This window comes from Micrasema longulum, unplaced genomic scaffold (assembly GCF_059751315.1).
Source record: "Micrasema longulum isolate JH-2025_06_02 unplaced genomic scaffold, ASM5975131v1 h1tg001818l, whole genome shotgun sequence".
NCBI classification, from domain to species: Eukaryota; Metazoa; Arthropoda; class Insecta; order Trichoptera; family Brachycentridae; genus Micrasema; species Micrasema longulum.
Window position 1 is genome coordinate 149,200 of NW_028278992.1, and position 21,860 is coordinate 171,059.

The 21,860-nt window shown below is 36.3% G+C and overlaps 1 protein-coding gene and 1 non-coding gene across 2 annotated transcripts in view; one reads left to right on the forward strand and one right to left on the reverse strand.

Annotated features, from left to right (window-relative positions):
- LOC148273879 (serologically defined colon cancer antigen 8 homolog) overlaps positions 1-21,860 on the forward strand; it is a 43,056-nt gene that overhangs the window by 11,908 nt on the left and 9,288 nt on the right. The window contains exons 4-13 of the mRNA XM_088238013.1: positions 1,578-1,723; positions 2,845-3,006; positions 5,558-5,689; positions 7,854-7,948; positions 9,066-9,231; positions 11,570-11,731; positions 12,417-12,522; positions 13,230-13,363; positions 16,533-16,637; positions 18,387-18,483. Of these exons, the coding sequence (XP_088094139.1) occupies positions 1,578-1,723; positions 2,845-3,006; positions 5,558-5,689; positions 7,854-7,948; positions 9,066-9,231; positions 11,570-11,731; positions 12,417-12,522; positions 13,230-13,363; positions 16,533-16,637; positions 18,387-18,483 (1,305 nt within the window). The remainder of the gene's footprint in view (positions 1-1,577; positions 1,724-2,844; positions 3,007-5,557; positions 5,690-7,853; positions 7,949-9,065; positions 9,232-11,569; positions 11,732-12,416; positions 12,523-13,229; positions 13,364-16,532; positions 16,638-18,386; positions 18,484-21,860) is intronic.
- LOC148273880 (signal recognition particle RNA) lies at positions 5,794-6,090 on the reverse strand. The gene has a single exon (XR_015824442.1).

Sequence of the window (21,860 nt, forward strand, 5' to 3'; positions counted from 1 at the left end):
GTAGAGGTCGATTCAAATTTTACTCGAAAATAGCAACAATAACCTTTAAATCGCATCTTAAATGACGTCTCCAAATTTCAAGCCGCTACAACTCGCCGTTTCGGAGATGTGACGGACAAACAAACAAACTCATATTTTAATATCAAACATAACGATATTTTTAATAAAATTAATAAATAAAATAAAAATAAACGCACACGCGTATTTTCAGATTTATTAAATAAATATAGGCAAATCATAGAAAAATAAATTGGAATAACCCTGCAATAATAGATACACAGGTACATATTTAAAAGTAATTACAATGCAAATGAATATCCATTTGGCAATTCTCGACCTGAGTACGGCCCATTGTTTTGCTGCAAACTGTAGCTAACTTAATACCCAATAGTCAAAGAATGGTTTTCCTACGTTTGGGCTCCTCTCTAGGTTACGCGATATTACTCTGAGACCAAGATGGTAAACTAAAAATACCCAGCAATTACTTATCCTTTCTGAATTTTTTTTCACTAATATGAAAAATGTCGATATTCGGAGAGATGCGGTTGAGTAAAGACATTGCTCTTCCTACTGGCATTACCATCGGCAGGTTGGTTCTGCAAGCAGGAAGATAAAACAGCTTAAGCTGCCTTTTTCTAAGATAGTCATTAGAAACATAAAGAATAATACTCTCCATTACACCTAAGTTGATCGTAATACCAAGGATAAATTTGAAAAAATACGTAAGCAAGTATGCATGTCTTCTTTTCTCCAAACTATTGTACCCAAGCATTCCCAGTAAGAAGTCAGACGGGTACAACTACGAATATTATTTGCACCTTACCCTTACGTAAAGATACCTCAGAAATTTCTTCTGAACCATTTCTTTTTCATTCTCTTTGTGCCCTAGCGTCGGCAGCGTTCAGCAATTAGTTATGTAAGCAAGCAGTGTGAATTTGTCAATTTTTTGGGGTCCACGCGATCGTCGACGTCATTCGTACTCTTGCGAGCTGAACACAACTTGAACACCATATTCCGCACACCGCACCTGAGGACATAAGTCTCGCTGGCGGTGCCCACATACACGGAAAAGTTGCTCGTTGCCGAACGACAAAAGCTGCCTCAAGGAGCTCTCTGTAATGTGGTAGCAAGAAGGTCATCCATAAGTACATAATATGCACTTCATTGGATGGAGAAAAGAGGGAAGTAAATTCTTCACTGACTGGGATTAAACTGATCGGACGTGGTCGATTCGCCGAAATTATTGAAAAACTTTTTAAAAGCCTCGAAATTCTTTTTGGAAGCCACCAGATCTGTATATCCGACAGGACCTATAACAGGGCCACGGATAGTAGCGAGAAGCTCCGTTCGGTAACCATAGAGAGGGGAAAAGGAACAGGATTACAGGATGTGTTCAGAAGACTGATTAGGATATCCGCAGCAGCACGAAGGGGAATCGAAGCACGAAGGGGAATAATATTAAATACGATTAATTTGTCGTTGAATTTACCATGACCTGATAAAAACGGCGTAGTCCAGTGATCAGGGATAATTCAAGAAGATCCCAATTACGCAAACGAAACTCTTTTTTATTGCAGATATGAATCCCTCTAGTCAAAATATTCCCCTGGGAAATCATTCTCAGAGTGGGAAGTTGGCGTCCGGAGATCCTGAGCTGATGGGCTTCATACAAAAGCAGGAGGAATACATTGAACAGTTGGAGAGAGAAAGCTCTTACTGTAGGGTGAGTGACTGATTGATATGCTCATTTTGTCTCATTGCCAGGTTTTTTGCCCTTTTGCTAGCCTGCGTCGTGAGGTTCTTGTTGAACGTGTATTTCATTACAAACGAATGAGGTTATATTTCGCTTTACTAGTCTTTTAATCTTCCCGACGTTGGCGATCACTCTAAAGTAGGCATTCCAGTCTTGTACTAACTGGAACGGCGCCTCGAAACCGCGCACTCCCGTCCAGTCACAGATTTTTCTCAGCCAGGACATATGTTGCCTTCCAACTTCACGCTTTCCTTCAATCTTCCCCATCATGATTAGCTTGAAGAAGCGCATATTTGCTTCCGCGCATGATATGGCCCAGAAAAGTACCTGGTCCACACCATGCGAAAAAATTGATAAAATGGTAATCGCAAAGTTTTGCTTTTGGTAAGGGTTATCACTAGAGCCCGCCCAGGGCACTACAGATTGAACAAACACCACGCTAGAATGAACCTTTCCGAAACTTCTAGATGTAGGTTCTGCAGTGCAGATGATGAAACGCCTATACACATTATATATGAATGTGATGCTTTACATTATAAAAGAAGCCCCATCCTCAGGAGACCACTGGTTAAACCTGAGGATGCTAAAGAGCTTGCCCCCTAACTTATAGTCCGATACTTTACGGATCTGGGCTCGGAGGGCAAGAACCATTCACGGGGACCCGTCACAATAGATCTCCACAGATTGCAGTGACAACAGGATCTTGTATAGCACTGACCCCCCCTTTAAGAATAAGAATAATAGCGTGGCTTGAAACTTGGAATATTTTTTCATCTATACTATGGAATCTCCATTTTGCGAGTTTTACAGGAGAGCAAAAACAAACCTTAATATTTTTTAAGAAGCTATCGGTTACTGTAGAATTACCAAATATGTATCTGACGTATTTCATAGACACGTGTTTGGCAATTCTACTGTATCTGTCAGCTTCTCTTAAAAAATATATTAAGCTTTGTTTTTGCTCTCCTGTATACCTTCCAAATGCATATTCGATAGTATACGTAGGGACCATCGATATTTGGATTAAATTGATGTCGAAGGCCGCTTAAGCTCCTATGGCTCAGTGCCTCAAATATGCATTGGTTTAATAGGACGAGTTGAATAACCTCCTGGGAAAGGTAAAGGAGGTGATATCGGAGAACGAGACTCTGCACGAGAAGCAGAAGAACCATCTCATCTCCAGCGTCATGGACCAGAGGTCGGGAGTCAGCGACAGCGAAGAAGACGACCTCGACCCGGACAGCGACCAAAAGGTGATACTCAACCATTTTTATTTATTTATTTGACACTTTATATACATTTACAATATATATATACATATAAGGGCGGGCATATTGCCTTAAGGCAATTTCTTCCTACCTACCCAAACCGTTCAGTTTGAGAAAATTATAAATACATGGACATATTGAATCTTACAATTTTATACGAAAATTAAAAACAAAGATCAACAAAATAAAAATATATTTTAAAAAATTAACACTATACTATGAAGAGAGAAGAGGGGATGGGAAGGAAAGAAGAAGGATAAAGGAACAAATGATATATTGAGATAGTGACATTTCAATCTTGACTTAAATGTAAATAAAGACATTAGTGGGTAGATTATTTCACAATCGAGCGGGTACTACTGTGAAAGAGGAGGCAAGAAAATTAGAGCGATGACAGGGTATTAAAAGGGTTCTCTCGTTACTAGAACGAAGAGATAGTCCGTGATGTAAAAGAGGTTGGATCAGCTCTCTCAGATAAACAGGCGAAGTGGGATTATTTAAAATATTGTGAAGAAGTGATAGAATGTGAATGTTTCTTTTATGCCTGATACTGAGCCAGTGTAGTTGCGTGCTTTTTCAATTCGATTAATTTATATAATACATACATTACAAACTAAAATTTAAGACGTACATATTAAAAAAAGACGAAAAATACATAAAGAGACTAGACAAAATAGTAGGAGAATCCTGCTCCGGAAAACCCTTTCGGATACATGGAACAGATCAACGTCCAGAGCGATGTTGTTCAGTATAGCGATAGCCCTTCCAACAGGCAGGGTGGTCCTGAATATCGGCATATGAAACAATCCATGCTGACGCTGTCTTAGGTAATTATCAGGAACATACGAACCAATGCTCATCATAATCTCAGTATTATCCACCGTACCACGCAACAATCGATAAAAATGCGTAGTCAAATCCACATTCCTTCTAGTCTCTAAACTGTTGTAGCGATAATACCCGCACTCTCTCATATAGAGATATCTCAGAAACTTATTTGGAAATTATTGAATTTAACTCTTTATTGAATCAATTCCCGTCTCCGTGTCCAGGTGGATGAAAAATACAGTTCTGCGTGTGAAATAGAACCGGAATCTTGAACTAGCGTTTTCGACTCGATGACTGCTCTCGGGTTAAAGTCCTGAATAAGGAAATCGAGTGGAGATGAGTCTACCTCGTTATTTAATGGTTGACGCGTTCGTCTACCATTCTTGAGGTCCTGGGTTTGATTCCTGACAAGGTACACGTAAAAAAATGATTTCGACTAAACTCATCAGTTGGAAGAGTTAAAGAAATATTGAAACATGGGCAGAGTGGTGAATTTTACACAGTGCGTAAAGTGGACACATAAACCATTTTATTTTTCATTTTGGAGAAGCCGTGTAAATAGGCTTCTCCTTTGCGAATTTAATTTTTTTTTAAATTCTATAGCGGACAGTTAAATTATTTTCTCCAAAACTGACAACGTGAGCTAGTGGATTATGCAGCCAACAATTTATTAAATGTACTTGAACCAGAGAAAATCAATATGTAAAAACACTGACTAACCTGGTGTTGAGTCTTCTTCTTTGTCGGCGATCAGCTCACGCGCTAACGGGAAAACTGCATACACACAATTGTCTGGAGTCTGGAGGCGGCGCGGCGGATGATGATCAATGGCGATGGATGATAAAATGTTCGCGGCGTTATATTAACTTTTACGGCGAAAAAGCGAGAAATATTTTTCAACAATTAGAAAAGCGTGTGAACATAACTCGTTGAAAAAAGCGAAGAATGGCGCGGAGGACGAGCAGTGTTGCCAACCAACAAATGTCCCGTCAGGCGTGGCAACCTCACAAATCAAAATTAGCCAGTATCTACTTACATGCGATTCTTCTGGCTAAAATACATTGAAACAAATTATCGGCTCAACCACATTTTTTGATATAATTATTATTGATATATATATTGATATAAGCATCATTTAATGAGACAAAAAAATCTAAAAGAGAAGGTCGTGCCGACAACACAGGAATTCCCTAGCCAGTCGGGACCTGAAACAATAAACCTCTGTACATTTTATAACTGTGAAATAAATAAATGTCAAAACAAGTATAATGTCAAAAAATGGTATTTTAATTTTGGGATTTTGTTTGCACCACACAGGTCCGGGGTGCTGTTCTGATCCGCTCTCGTGGCATGAGAAAACAGTTTTTTTCGTGTATTTTGTATGTAAATACGCGAGATAATACGGCCGCGAGAGCGTTTGGAATACCACCCCAGGAGGCCCAATTACAGTGTTGAATTACAACACAGAACACCTAGGCTTTTTGTGTTCTACCCGGGAATCGAACCCGGAACCTTCTGTGCGTGAGTCAAAAGTCTTAGCCATTACACCGCGGAGGCCGCCATTGAGTGCTGGGATCTGGTTTGAGGTCCAGAGGTTTGAGGGTCAAATCCCGCTCCATCACAACGGAAACCAGCCTTGGTGGGAATATTTAGGTAAATCATAAAAACGCAAAAGATGTTTCTTTAAAGTTTTTAATTTCATTTTCAGTATTCGACAAAATCTAAGAAAGCCAGCAAGCCGTCCAGGCGCATGGAGGGACCCAATATTGTGTTTGAGTCCAAAATATCCGAACTGGAAGCGCAATTGACTCAGTCTAATATCGACCTAAAGAAAATGCAGGTACCCAAAAAAAGAAACATATTAATAACAGTGACCGTGAAAACCTTCGCACCCATTTGATTACGGTATTGTTCCTGCCGCTGAAAGCAAGAAAAAAAATGACAAAAGATTTGGGTCTGGCCGTGTCGGTCGGGCTGCAGCTGGGCGCTTCGCTCCCGGACGCTGTCCCACTACTGCCCCCCACGGGGACTTTTGGCTGCTGGGTTTCCCCCCTGGCCCGGTGCGCCCCTCCTTAGCCAACCTGGCCGACCGGGGCTCCCCCCGGGCGGCCATGTCGATGGGAGGCTTAGTGCGGACGCCCGGTCGACGCGGGCAACCCAGCCGCAGGACCCCCGACCTCAGACCATCCTCCTCACCCGACCTCCGAGTAGCCGGATTACAGAAGACGCCACGCTTCCAGTCGGAGAGAGCGTCAAAAACATTGTATATATTGAGTGTACAACGATCGATCCTCACACCCGTAAAATTATACTTTTATTTTTAATTCATTTTGCTTGTAAATATTTTTTTTTAAATATGTATTTTAAAAGCAATTTGTTTTTTATAATGTTTATAATGCATTGTAACAATGCTATGCTATGCTAAACATAATATACATTAACACCATCTATCGATAGAACTCAAACATAATACATTAACACCATCTATCGATAGAACTTAAAAGCATATTCCGTTCGTTGAAATTATGAGTTAGCAACAACTTAGCTTTTAGCTTTTAAATATAGGGATCCGAATAGAACATTGTGCATTTTAACGCATGCGCATTATGATAATGTTATGCAAAATGTATGTTTCACTAACTATCGTGTTTAGTTTATTATTTATTATAGTCCTTAAAATTTAGCTTGACTAAAATGACAGCTGCCAAACGAATGTCAATAGTGATAGAAAATTAATGATTACTGATCATGTACCGATCAAATCGATTTTATCAGTTTTGAAACTCTGTTTCCGAAAATGGATATAAAAACAAGCCTAGTATAGTGTGTTTAAGACCACTATTCACCAAAAAATAAAACATTCATACTTTTTTCATGAACAGCATCAAATGAATTATTTTTTTATTCGATCAATTTACATTGATCAATTTGTCCATCTCTAATGTTTTTGCAAAATGATTTAACCTTGTAAGAAGGTCGTTAATAATTAGGTTTGTCTAGTTTTTTTTTTTTAGTTTTAAAACTGATTTCATACATTTATGTTGATTTAAATGTCAAGCATTGTATTAAAAAAATAAATGAACATGTCAGATACGAATGATTTTTCGTGTGTCAATATAAATCACTCCTTAGACGTTACTACAAAGTTATGTCGTCAGTTTTTCTGACAACTGTCATTCTAATCATGCTATATTTCAAGGACTATAGTGCTACATACAAAATATTTATAATTTACTCCTTTATTCTGGGCCAGTTTGCCAGCGAGCCGGAATCAATATATTTTGGTGATTCACATATTGCAGTCCTTTTGGTTTTCAATTGTTCATTTATCAAGCGTTTTCGACTATTTAAAACAACGGCCTTAGGCGAAATGGCGCTTTAATTTTGAACAACAGTTAAATTTATTTGTGTCCCTCTTCCCCCCTCTAAACCCGAATCTACCAAATCTACCGATTTATTTTTCAGAATCTACCTATTTCCGCTTAATCCAGTCTGTGGCAACTCTGGTTCAGTCGAACATTTTCCTCGTGTAGAAACCGCCTCCGTCTATGGTGCCGCTAGGTTTGATCTAAGAGTATATACACACTCCTCTAGTGGAACGGCAGGCCCGTTGACTGCTGCCAACAGGCCGGCTTCTCCTGAAGAGTTTTAAGTGGTTTCCTCTCCACGTGAGCAAATGCTGAGAAGTTCCTGATTAGCCCACATTAATATGTCCCCCCTGATCCCAATAGTTTAGATAAATTTTAAGATATTTAATTGCAGAAAAATACACTTTTTGAAATATAAACCTTGTATATTATAAGCAAGGTAAATAATAAAGCAACTCCCATATAAAAATAAAAAAAATAAATAAAAAAAGAGTATATTCTAATGTTTTGATGATGTTTTTAAATGATCGGCACTTTCCGCCGCATTCCGTCTTTTTTGCCATACGAGCGGCGATGTTCGATACAACTAATCGATAGAATAAATAAAAAAAATAAAAAAATATCGTATTTTTCCAGGAGGAAAATGGTGAATTTCGTCGCAAGCTCTCCGAAGGCCTGCCGGACTCCCCTTGCATGGACGGATTCAAACGCCAGATTGAAAACTTGCAGAGGTAAAAACACCGTCATCAATTGTTTACCACAGGCGCCATCATGCCACCCTGTCCGAGCGGATTAAGAATACAGAAGACCAAAACCCTGGACTTGCCGTTTTTTTTTTAAAAGAGGAAATCTAGTGGGGATAAGTTTATCTGTAGTGTAGTTTATTTTTTTATTTGTTTTATTTATGTATTTTACAAATTGTAGTCTGCTTTATTTTACGGACTGTTTAATCCATCACGTAATGCGAATGCCAATATGGCCAATATAAGATTATATCCCAACTAGAAACCTCAGACAAAACTTACTTTTTCATACCGAAAACCATAGAACTAACAATGGTTCTCATTCCCATAGGGGAATAGGCATAGGCCCAGAATTTTTAGGTGTGCCAACAAACATACCAGTTTTGATTTGTTTTTTTGCACTACAACAGGCCAGGAGGCCCAATCACAGTGGTGAATTACATCACAGAACACCCAGGCTTGAGAAAAATCACATGTATTTTTTGTGTTCTAACTATAGATGTGAAATTACTTAATTTTACTAAAAGTCGCGGTAAAATACCGTAATTTACGGTTCGGTTTATACTTTTTTCCCTTTTTTTTACAAAAAAAGGTTATAATGTTTCGAAACTTAACAGGATCGGTGGACATAGGGAAAAATAAATAATTTCTACCAATACCATGAAACAAATATTAATTTTAAAAGGACCTATCAACCATTAGGATTTTAATGAAAATATAAAAAAATCAGATCTGCCCATAAAAAAAGTTATAGGAGCTAAATGTATGAAAGTTACGAGATTCCAAATTTAAAAAAAAAAACATATAAAAAATCTTGGGGCCTCGGTCAAATCTTTGGGGCTGAGTAGGTAGCAAATGACCCCCTCGTACTTCCCATTTTCGTATGTTCAACGTTCTGCCGAACACCTGTTGGATATTGTCCGTAAATTTGTTAAATAAAATAAATTGGCTGCAGTATTGCCCAATGTAAAAAGGCTAAGATACACCATCTTCTTTTGGAAAACAGCGAGAACTTTAAAGATCATAATATTCTAACTAACTTCTTAAGGGATATTGGAAATGTGCTAATTTTATAGTTAACTATTGAATTTGAATGTATTTTCAGAGATAAGTCATCTCTCGAGGCGCAGGTGGCTCGGCTTAAGTCATCCCTCGATGATTTTAAGGACACCGACTCCGACCTGGTCTCCAAAGCCAAGAGGTCAGCCGATATGATGTTCCAGGCTAATCATGACAAGGTCCAGCTGGAAATGGAGATCAGGCGACTAAAGGTATTATATTTTATATTTCTTAGATTTCAAGGCCATTTTTGATTGTTTTAATAAATTATTATTTTTTAAAATTTTCATTGATAAACCCTTTTAGGTTACATACATTTAACAATATTTGAGTTTGTCAAAATGTTCGTAGACAAAAGACTGGATTTCACCCCCTCGGGAGTCATTAAGATTAACAAATTACAACAGGGACGGAGAATACCTTAAATAAGGGAATATGGAAGTCTAGGCATTTACAGGGCTTATGACTTGTCATTGGCTGATTTAAGTGGCCACCACTTGTAATGAAACCAGCTGGTCCAAGAAGAAGTTTAAAAATTGAAAAATTGTTTTCAGGCGTTGCCTAGTATGTGAAATAATTCAGTCAGATGAATCTCTTCACAACAATGAAGGTTTCAGCTCTTTAACTTCACTAAAATCAACAAATGAAAGAATTGAAGAAATATGGATGTTCAAACATAGGCAAAATGGTGAATGTTACACAGTGTGTAAAGTGGCCACTTAAACCAGCCATTGACAGGTCATAAGCCATGTAGATGCCTAGACTTCTATATTACCTTATCTTAAATGTTATTCATCTCTGTTGTAATATGTTAAATTATTTTTACTTTTAAAATTCACATTCTACTGTTGATAATAATATTTTTAACATCTTTTGTGAAGGTTGTCTGAGTCTTTTGTTTAGTTTAGTCTGGTAGTTTATTGTGTAATTTCAGTCCATGGTTTATTAGTCTCGATTGTCCTTTTCTCGTTTTAAAATATTGTACTCGTATATAATATTTTTCTGATATTCTCGTATTGTGTTCATGTTTACTACAGTTTTTTTCAAGTTTTAATTCTTCGTCTACAATTACATTATTCTAGTTTAAAGAGTTCAGTTACATTTAATTGTTTAGTTTGTTTAAAAAGTTCTCTAGTTGCTGTTAGATAGGGAAGGTCATATACTAACTTTAATATTTTATTTTACTGTCTTTGTAGTCTGTTTATGTCATTTTGATTTCCTTTTCCCCATAGTTGTTGCATATAACATATTTTTAGTTTTTACATAGGCTTCGTACATTAGATTTTTTTCCGTTATTGGAACAAAGTTTTTGATTTTTAAAAAAATACTCGATAATGTCGCCACTGTGCTAATTAAATTGTTGATATATGAATTGTCCATGTCAATTGTCTGTTTATTGTTAGTACAAAGTATTTAACATGTTCAATTTCAGTTAGTCGTTCATTATTTATGTAATCATCTACTTTGTGACATTTTATTCTAGATTCAAAATGGATAATATTGCAATTTTTTTCATTAAGTGTAATTAAGTTTGTGTTTTTCCATTAATACCCGTATGCAGAGAGAGAGAGAGGTGAGGAGAGTACATTCTAATTTCAAATGCAGAGAATAACCCGAAGGTGAAGACAATAGAATGTACTCTCCTCACCTTAAGGTTTGTCTCTGCATACGGGTATTAGTCAACATAGCAGTGGCGAGCGGTGAGTTTTGAAATTGGTAAGCTACGAAAATTCTGATAAAATGTCCATAGCGGTAGTATGGCATATAAAAAACAAGTCTATTTTATATTTGATAAATAATCCATAACAAATGGCTGGTTCCAGTAAAAATATTTTCTAATGTAGCAAAAACATTTGATTTAAAAAATACAATTTAAAAAAACATAATTGGAAAGCCCCTAGGACTCGAAACCCGCATTCGTCATTAGAAAGCAATGACTCATCCGCGCAGCTATTTCGAGTTTTGGGCCAAGCGCTGAAAAAGTAATTAATAAAACTAGATAATTCATTTGCGTACCGGTGCATCTTTGTTTAAGTCTGACTTTTATCACTTGTCTTGAAATAAAACACTATTTCTAAATAAATGAGATAAAAACTAAATAATTCAAAAGTATTCCTTACCGAGTACGATAGTTCACCAAACAAAATATAAATTACGTTTTAAGAATCATTGTTTCATCGACGTTTCCATTGTACAGCATTTCCAGGTATTGTTTCCATCTCTCTCCTATTTGAGCGTCTTCAAATAGCAGTTTTACGTCTTCTGCTTTTATTGCATTACCTTTTCCAATTTTCATTATAAAGAAATCTTTTACTGTGGCATAAGCTGTTTCAATATTTCCTTTTTTCATGTTATCATCAATTTACTCAATATAACATAGTTACTTTAAAACATTAATCGATAGACAAATATAATGGTCATCTAATATCACCCCTGAAGGCACACTCCACGAATGCGATACAAAATCATTTTCGTTTTATGTCCGCGCCTCGGTATGCTAAAGGCGTTAAAAACCATAGCTCAAGTCGGGGTGGTGTGCCTTGTCCCCAGGAAGAGCTGGAGAGGCAGCAGAACCGCGTCAGAGAGCTGCTGTCGGAGCAGGCGCGGAGGGTGATGGAGGAACGCAGCTCCGTGGAGCGCAGGTACTGCAGCCAGGTGGAGCAGTTGACCAGCGACCTCACCACCCACTGGGACTCGGCCACCAAACTTCAGGTAAACACCGCGACTCCTAAACACCTGACTCAAAATAAACACCACAAAAAGGGTATTTTCAAACATCAATAGGGTATTTTCGCAGATTGAGAATACAGACCGCTACTAAAGTGCGCAGTTATATTTTTTAGTTAAACGCACAAAATCAGACTATAGTTCGCTGACTCCGCCAAGTTCCTTCCTCCAAGACTGAAAACTTGGAACTAACGCAATAAGTTTTAAAAGAATAACAGAAAGTTTTGAGGAGTTCCTAGCAGGCTCGGCGTGAAACATTAATTTTACATGTGTTTCAACACTGGCTTAGGACTGATTACCTTACCTTCATGTAATAGACAATTGAAATACGCTGCATTTGTTTTACCAATGCACCTGGTACGGAAAGGGATGTGCTGATTAACCTTTACTAGTATCAGGTTGCAATTCATTGCCACATCACCAATCAAACAATTAGTTTAGGTTATTTTTAATGAATCAATTACACACAAAAAACAATATTTTACTCCTGAACATTGTTAGTAAATAAATAATTTGTTATATTTTTATAACTGAAGAAAATAAAATTGGTCCCACGTAACTTCCTTGAGGTACTCCACTCGAACCTTCTAAACTAACTTTTTATACTTACCAAATATCTTTCTCTTTTCACTTAACCAAATCTCAATTTCATTGAATTTGTTAAATGTAGTTGGAACTGGAAAGGCAGAAGAGGGAAGAAAGTGATCTGAAGAGAGAGCTGTCGCAGAAGAACTCGCAGATTGAGGACTTGAAGATGGAGTTGAAGAATAAGATCTGTGAGTTTATTTAACCTAATTTATTATTATTTAACTAATACATAAAATATCGATAGGGTTGTGACAAACCCACGTAAATAACATTCTTAACCCTTACAATGGTAAATCTAAATTTTTTATGGGAAAAAAATTATAGGAATAATTTTGGAAGACTAAAAATAGTCACCACCGTTTTTAGGGTAAAAATAGTAGAAATAATTCTGGAAGACTAAAAAAGGTCACCAACTTATTTTAGGGGGAAAATGTTAGAAATTCTTCCAGAGGATTAAACAAAGGTCACCAACTTATTTTGAACAAGTTATGGATTTAATTCCCAATGATTAAATAAAGGTCACCAACGTATTATAGGGGAAAAATCATAGGAATAATTCCCGAATATTAAACAAAGGTCACTAACGGTTTTAGGGAAAAAGTTCTAAGAATGAGTCCAGAGGATTAAACAAAGGTCACCAACTTATTTTAGGGGAAAAATATTGGAATAATTCCCAAGGATAAAACAAAGGTCACCAAGTCTTTTAGGGCAAAAGTTCTAGGAATGCTTCTGGAGGATTAAATAAAAATTATGAGAATAATTCCAGAGGATGAAACACAGCAGATTTATTGTATTTTTCGTCTTTGGCTTTCAATTAATGAAAGCAATACAGAACTGACACGTGGCAATGTCGTATCATCGCAGTCAAATAGCAAATAATATTATGCGGTTCCAGCTTCTCTCCAAGCTGATATAGCCCAAGCCCACGCCGATAAGTCTGCCGTGGAAGAGGAACTGGCCGGGGCTCGGCTGCTGCTGGAGCGCCACCAACGTCAGGCCAAGCACGACTCCAACAGGCTCAACTCAGAGGTAAACCATATTTATTTATTTATGTGTTTATTCATATTTTACTCTTATAAACTATAAACAATAATAAAAATAATGTGCCCTCACTGGAGTTACCCGTGCCGAGGGCACTTAACAATATACTTTTTGTTTAAATGTTTTTACATTTGAGAAGAAACAAAGTAGAAACTTTGCATCCCGAAGCCGTGTAAACACGTGATTATATAACCACGCGTTGTGTCCCGGTCCCGTGTTTTCACGTGATTTACCAGCTGTTCAAAAAAGTGCATTTTATTGACATCTATTGACTTTTATTAGTACCTTTTCGCTGCCGGTAAACTACGTGAAAACACGGGACCGGGACACAACGCGTGGTTATTATAATCACGTGTTTACAAGGCTCCGGGATACAAAGCACAAAAAGGGAGTTAGACGCTGTAGGTATATGTGCGAACATTGCAATGTGGCTCTCCATAAAGGCCAATGTTGGCAAAACTATCATACAAAAATGACTTGTTAAATTGTTTCAAATAAATATGAAAAGTAAGAATTGATTTAACCCAGTATTTTCATAATTATGACACATTTAAGAAACCCTTCACAAAGCATGAAATTTCACAAAAATGAGCCGGGCACAGGGTAAATTCTATGTGTATTCGGCCGGTCTAAAAGTGTTAATAATTAAAGATAATGAGGAACTTCAGCCCTACGGGAAATTGGATACAAAAAATGTTTTCTTACGCGGGGTAAAAATTAGAGCATTAAATTGTACTGCAAAGTTTCTTGAAAATGTACAGAAAAAATAATAAAAAATATTTTGATAAAAACGCACTATTTTAAATGACGTCACTGATTCATGTGAATCAACCTATGATCTGAGAGCTATGGAAGATTTCCGGTCTGCTTGTCGCTTCTGGACCAATTGGAAGAACTGAATGAGAATAAGCGGAAATGAACCTCTAACGTCACACGCGGAGTTGTTTCAGAAATACAAAACTTTAAAAAATCGTAGCGCCGATAATACGATATGTAAAAATTAAAAAAAAATTTTTTTGACTTAGGTTAACAGTCTATTAACAAATAAAAAAAATTGAAAAAAACCACTGAACTTCCTCATTAACAAAATATTCAGACTTTTTTAAAAACTAGGTATATATGCAGGGTCGGTTTTAGCAATACCAGCGCCCTGGGCGGGATTTCTACGGCGCCCCCTATCTTCCACCCCTTTAAACCCATACGACAAAAGGCAAGGTTTATAATGAAATAACCATTTATTAATAAAGTTTTACTTTTCTGGCCTTTCTATCAACGAACTTTTTTATTTTAATATTTTAGTTTGTTTTCGTTTTCGATTGACAAAGATGCCAAGTTTGTCAATCTAGATTGAGATATTGTCGATCATAGATAAGTTTTTATCAGTTTAAGCTTAGAAAAACTCCTTTCCCCACCAGCAACCGTTACAGATAGGTATTGGGATCAATATTCGCAACACGATCCACACATCTGGATACAGTTCTTGTGAGTTACGTTCTTTGATATTATTCAAAACAATGACAGGATTAACCACATTCTAAACAGGCAAAAATGATTTCAGACTTATGAGTTCACCGCACAACATACAACCATCTTTATCGTATTTAGAATCTACTGTTAACCCTACACTGCGTGATTTTCTGTAAATTAAATAAAAAATAGTTTTTGTCTACATTTGAATACACAGAATATGGGAAAAATAATGAAAAAATAAAAAATTGTATGCTTTATTACGAGAAATTCAAATGTAACATATACGAGTATGTTAACTTGTGCGTAAAGAAGTGATTTAGTTTTCGATGTGTATCATTTGTTTCTTTTTATTTTTTCAAATAATCGGAACAATAATAAATGAGACATTATACTCACACATTTTTGAATTATAGATTAGATAATTGAGATATTTTTTTAATTGAGAAAACTTGTAGATTTTTATTTTTAAGTGGTGTGGAAAATATAAAAACAATTGTTATTCTTATTCGCTCATAAATTTAATCCACATTTTGAGTATTTGATGTATGTAGCACCCTTTTTGCACATCACCATATACTACCCAGAGCCCAACGTTATCCATTCTTACATCTTCGGGAGGCACGTGAGCAGTCGTCGCTGATCTCTGGTTTTTCTTGGAAATCTCTGTTCCCACAGCATATGTGCTTGGTCTCCCTCGTTTATTAGTCACGTAAAACCTGAATGGAAAAAGCCATTTGCTCTTTCAGCTCGGAAATCTACCAGGGCTGATTCTTTGACATCTTTTCATAATTGCTTATAGAGTAGCCAACTGTTTACTACTGTCAAATCCAAGAGATGATGGAATAATCGCATGTACCACTTCTCGGTTCTTATTCTTATTTACCGTCCCAATTTTTCGACCAATCAATCCATCCATGAGATCTAGATAAATATTTGAAAAGAGTTGACGAAGTAGTTAAATTTGTAATTGACAGACGCAATTATGATGACAACAACAACAACAACAAACCATCACGCCGTTTCCCCGTAAGGGTAGGCAGAGAGGATAGAACGCCATAACACTCTATCTTGGCATACAGACCTCGCTTCCTCTACATTCTCTTATACATCTTCTTATGCACGCACGCCGATTATTCCTACTTTTGACATGTCCATCTTCAAGTATTTGATGGACTTGATCGTGCCATGTCTTTCTCGGTCTTCCTCGTTTTCTGCATCCATCAACATTTGCATCGTAGATCCTTTTAGCCGTTCTTTCGCTGTCCATTCGCTCTACATGTCCAAACCAACGCAGCACCCCTTTCTTGATTCTGTCAATAATGCATGTCTCAGCCTTACACACTTCACGGATCTCGACATTTGTGCACCTATCATACATCGTTTTACCACACATTCGCCTGAGGGATCGCATTTCGACAGCATTCAACCTACTTTCATCATTATTTTTCCAATTCCATACTTCGCTTCCATACATTAGAGTATCATTATGATGAAGCTCTAAATTTTTTGATTTTTTTATTCGTAATTAATTTTTTTGAGGGTCGCAAGAGCGTCTGGATTAACCCCTGGAAACTTTCATCAAAATGTTAATCTTAACAACTCCTTAAGGGGTGTAATCAAGTCCTTGTCCAAAAACATTCGGAGCAACTCAGAACGTCGAAAAGTGATCATCACACTTTGTGTTTAGATTCAGTCTGTACGCCAGAGGTTGGACCGCGCTGACGCCGATCTGGTGCATTCGCGCAGAGAGAATCTTCGACTCATCGACCAACTGGCCAATATGGAAAAAGAGGTACATTTTACATTACTAATAAGGAAGTACGGCAGTCGAGTTTCGGACAAGGAGAGAAGGACGGGCCTTGAACTCCGCGCCTTTTATAGCCTTTGTTCTGGTCGCCCTCTGTTTCCGGCTGGGTATAGAACAGCAGGCTGGTAACTTAACGAGCTGCGTTCGCTTGCGTGGTTTCGCTCCTCGGTAGGTCCTTGAGGATTGTTTATGACGGAGGCGCCACACTAATTAAGATTTTAATAGCATGATACTCAAAATCCTTTTGTCCGAAAGTGGTATTAGTTTTAACATATTACAACAGAGATGAAGAGCATTTTAAAGAAGGTAATAGAGAAGTCTGGCCATCTACAGGGCTTACGACCTGGAGGAATATAGATGTTCAAATATGGGCAGAATGGTGAATGTTACACAGTGTGTAAAGTGGCCACTTAAACCAGCCAATGGCAGGTCATAAGCCCTGTAGATGCCTAGACTTGTATATTACCTTTTTAAAAATGTTCTTCATCTTTGTTGTAATATGTTAATATAAACAGCTCCCCAGGGAGTTGAATCCAGTCCTTGTCTACAAAAATTTGAACAAACTCAATATAGGTACTGTTGGTATTAGTTTGTATTTGTTTAATTCGACAATATTTTGAGTATGTCCGAATGCTTGCACGCCGTTTTCCCGTAAGGGTAGGCAGAGAGGATAGAACGCCACAACACTTTATCTTTGCATACAAATCTCGCTTCCTCTACATTCATACATCTTCTCATGCACGCGCGCCGATTATTCCGACTTCTGACATGTCCATCTTTAAGTATTTGTTGGATTTGGTCATGCCATGTCTTTCTCGGTCTTCCTCTATTTCTGCATCCATCAGCATTCGCATTGTAAATATTCTTAGCCGTTCTTTCCGCTGTCCATTCGTTCTACACGTCCGAACCGGCGCAGAGCTCCTTTCTTGATTTTGTCGATAATGCTCGTCTCAGCCTTACAATAATGTACGGATCTCAACATTTGTGCATCAACCGTACATAGTTTTACCACGCATTCGCCTGAGAGATCGCATTTCGACAGCATTCAGCCTACTTTCCTCCGTTCTGTGCGCCGGCTTGGCCGGTCGCACTTGTGTGTAGCTCGGACAAATCATGTAATTAAATAGTGAGTAAACCAAAAAAAAGGTGACTAGAAAATAATAGAATATTCCAGATACGCTGCCATTGGTGTACCAATGCAGTGCCCTATGCACCATTGGGTGCGGAAAGGGAATGATGATGATACGAAAATTTGTGTAGCATAAGGGAGTCAGAAAAGTTGATGCATGCCACGGATTGGAGAACCTTACTGGATGTCAAAAATAAAATATAAAAAAATAAGGAATAATTTAAAAAATATATATTTATACATACATAAATTGTCTATGTTTTTATAAATGTATGTACGTGTATGCGCATGGGCGTATGTACGTGTGTGTGTATGTACATGTGTATATATGTGTATATTTACATATACATGTGTGTATATATGTGTATGTCTGTATGTATATGAATCAAAATATGTATCCGAATAAGTTTAATTTTGTTTGTCTGTGTTCTATATTAATTTGTTAAGTATTATAATATATTAAAATGTAATTGCCTAGCTTGGAACGGGGTATGTACCCTTGTTAGCTGGGCAAAGTGAATATGGAATTGTATTTTGATAAAGAGTGTGAATAAATAAATAAATAAATAAATAACGAGGTTCATTATTTTTTATATTTTTATCAGATGAACCTGGGGAGCCTGCGCCCTTCGTCTCCTCGTTCCAAGGAGAATAAGGAAAAAGAACTCACCAATATGATTCAGAATATGGAGACCAAACATGGTAAGGAATTAACCATCTCGTAGCGCCAGTAATACTTATTTTGCAACATACGTAGATATATTTGTTCGCACGCCAATTTATGCAAATGAGACGTTATTTGTTCTAAACTCATCTCTGACTCGCAAATCAAATCAGTAATAATTGAGCAATGCGTAAACGGCTGACGTGCTATTTTATACACACGAGTCAATTAATATCTAATATCGTCGTTTGTAGGTAAATTTAAATCAAATTTAACGTACGTTAATGACTCACAAGTTGATTCTATGTCAAAAGTCAATAATGTTCAAATACTGGATGTTGATATAAGTCAATTATCGTCAGTTGCAAGCTGACTGAAATCAATTATCGTAATGTGCAAGCAGACTTAAATCAATTATCGTCATTTGCAAGTCAACTTTAATCAATTATCGTCAGTTGCAAGTGAACTTAAATCAATTATTGTCATTTGCAAGTCAACTTAAATCAATTATCGTCAGTTGCAAGCAGACTTAAATAAATTATCGTCATTTGAAAGTGAACTTAAATCAATTATCGTCATTTGCAAGTCAACTTAAATCAATTATCGTCAGTTGCAAGCAGACTTAAATCAATTATCGTCATTTGCAAGTCAACTTAAATCAATTATCGTCAGTTGCAAGTGAACTTAAATCAATTATCGTCATTTGCAAGTCAACTTAAATCAATTATCGTCAGTTGCAAGCAGACTTAAATAAATTATCGTCATTTGCAAGTGAACTTAAATCAATTATCGTCATTTGCAAGTCAACTTAAATCAATTATCGTCAGTTGCAAGCAGACTTGAATCAATTATCGTCATTTGCAAGTCAATTTAAATCAATTATCGTCATTTGCGAGCAGACTTAAATCAATTATCGTCATTTGCAAGTCAACTTAAATCAATTATCGTCATTTGCAAGTCAACTTAAATCAATTGTCGTCATTTGCAAGTCAACTTAAATCAATTATCGTCATTTGCAAGCAGACTTAAATCAATCATCGTCATTTGCAAGTCTTTTTGAATCAATTATCGTCATTTGCAAGTTAACTTAAATTAATTATCGTCATTTGCAAGCAGACTTAAATCAATTATCGTCATTTGCAAGTCAACTTAAATTAATTATCGTCATTTTCAAGTCAACTTAAATCAATTATCGTCATTTGCAAGTTAACTTAAATCAATTATCGTCATTTGCAAGTCAAGTTAAACCAATTATCGTCATTTTCAAGCAGACTTAAATCAATTATCGTCATTTGCAAGTCAACTTAAATCAATTATGGTCATTTGCAAGTCAAGTTAAACCAATTATCATCATTTTCAAGCAGACTTAAATCAATTATCGTCGATGTCGATGAGTTGAGGAAATTTGGGTGTGGATGTTTAAACATACGCAGAATGGTGAATGTTACGTAGTGTGTAGAGTGACCCCTTAAACCAGCCAATGACAGGTCATAAGCCCTGTAAATGCCTAGACTTCTATGTTCCCTTCGCAAAAATGGTTTCCTTCTGTTGCAACAAATTTAGGTGTTAACGGTATTTTATATTTTGCGCGGTATTTTTTTTCTTTTCTTATATTAACGTTGCCATTATTATATCATTTTGCTTTTTAGTCGTTAAAAGTAATACTTTGTGGGTCGTTTTTTTTTTACTTTAAGTACAATATGCACAGGTACTTTTAAAATTAAACTACCATTTATGTTCCACTTTACATCTATAGACTGTACCAAAATGTCGTCGGGTTTTTGGCGCATGTTGGCAACTATAAATTTTCAAAAAATGAGATTGATTCATAATATTTTTTAGTATTCATATTTTATAAATACAAAAAAATCTGCATGGTGTTTTATTTAAATTGTTGATTTGGGATGAGCTCTTAGTGACAGTTGTCACAATACGGGAAATATTAGTTACCAACTTGGCCAAAGAAATCCGACGATATTAAACATGTTTGTCCCATAGCCACAATATCAACAATCACATTGTATTGACTCTCACCAACTAATACATCACTTTTTATAACTATCACTAACAATATTTCACTTTTCATAACTATCACCAATCAATGATTCACTTTCCATAACTATTACCAACTAATATTTCACTTTCCATAACTATCACCAATCAATGCTTCACTTTCCATAACTAACACCAACTAATATTTCATTTTCCATAACTTTCACCAATCAATGTTTCACGTTCCATAACTATCACCAACTAGTTCTTCACTTTTCATAACTATCACCAACTAATATTTCACTTTCCATCACCAATCAATGCTTCATTTTCCATAACTATCACCAACTAGTACTTCACTTTCCATAACTAACACCAACTAATATTTCATTTTCCATAACTTTCACCAATCAATGTTTCACGTTCCATAACTATCACCAACTAGTTCTTCACTTTTCATAACTATCACCAACTAATATTTCACTTTCCATCACCAATCAATGCTTCATTTTCCATAACTATCACCAACTAGTACTTCACTTTCCATAACTAACACCAACTAATATTTCATTTTCCATAACTTTCACCAATCAATGTTTCACGTTCCATAACTATCACCAACTAGTTCTTCACTTTTCATAACTATCACCAACTAATATTTCACTTTCCATCACCAATCAATGCTTCATTTTCCATAACTATCACCAACTAGTACTTCACTTTCCATAACTAACACCAACTAATATTTCATTTTCCGTAACTATCACCAATCAATGCTTCACTTTCTATAACTAACACCAACTAATATGTCATTTTCCATAACTATCACCAACTAATATATCACATTCCATCAACTATAGCCAACAGTCACTTTCTATTCCATCAAAGATCACCAACAATCACTTTCCATTCCATCAACTATCACCAACAATCACTTTTTATCCGATCAACTATCACCAACATTCACTTTTCATTCTATCATCTTTCATCAACTAATACTTCACTTTCTATCAAATAAAATCAACTAACCTTTACTCTTCACCATTGACTATACTGAACATTACGTTGACTGGCTAAACCAGAATGGAAACCGCCATATTTCACTGTACTGTGGCAATGTTACCAGATATTACAAATTAGGCCTGGTTGTCTCTTGCATCTGTGTATTTTATTATCATATTGATTTCTTAACTCTATACGTATAAAGTTACTTACTATTCGTCATAACCCAAAACCATTGAAAGGTCAGACTTTTTTTTATACTAAAAACTTCTAACAAATTTAAGAACTGCGTGCAGCTGTCGCTGTGGTACATACTCGTATATATATATTTATTTAAATTACCATTTATTTGAAAAGTGTTCTTTTTTGTTTTACTTCTATATTAAATCAGTGATATTTCGCCTTAATTTGATTATAATAT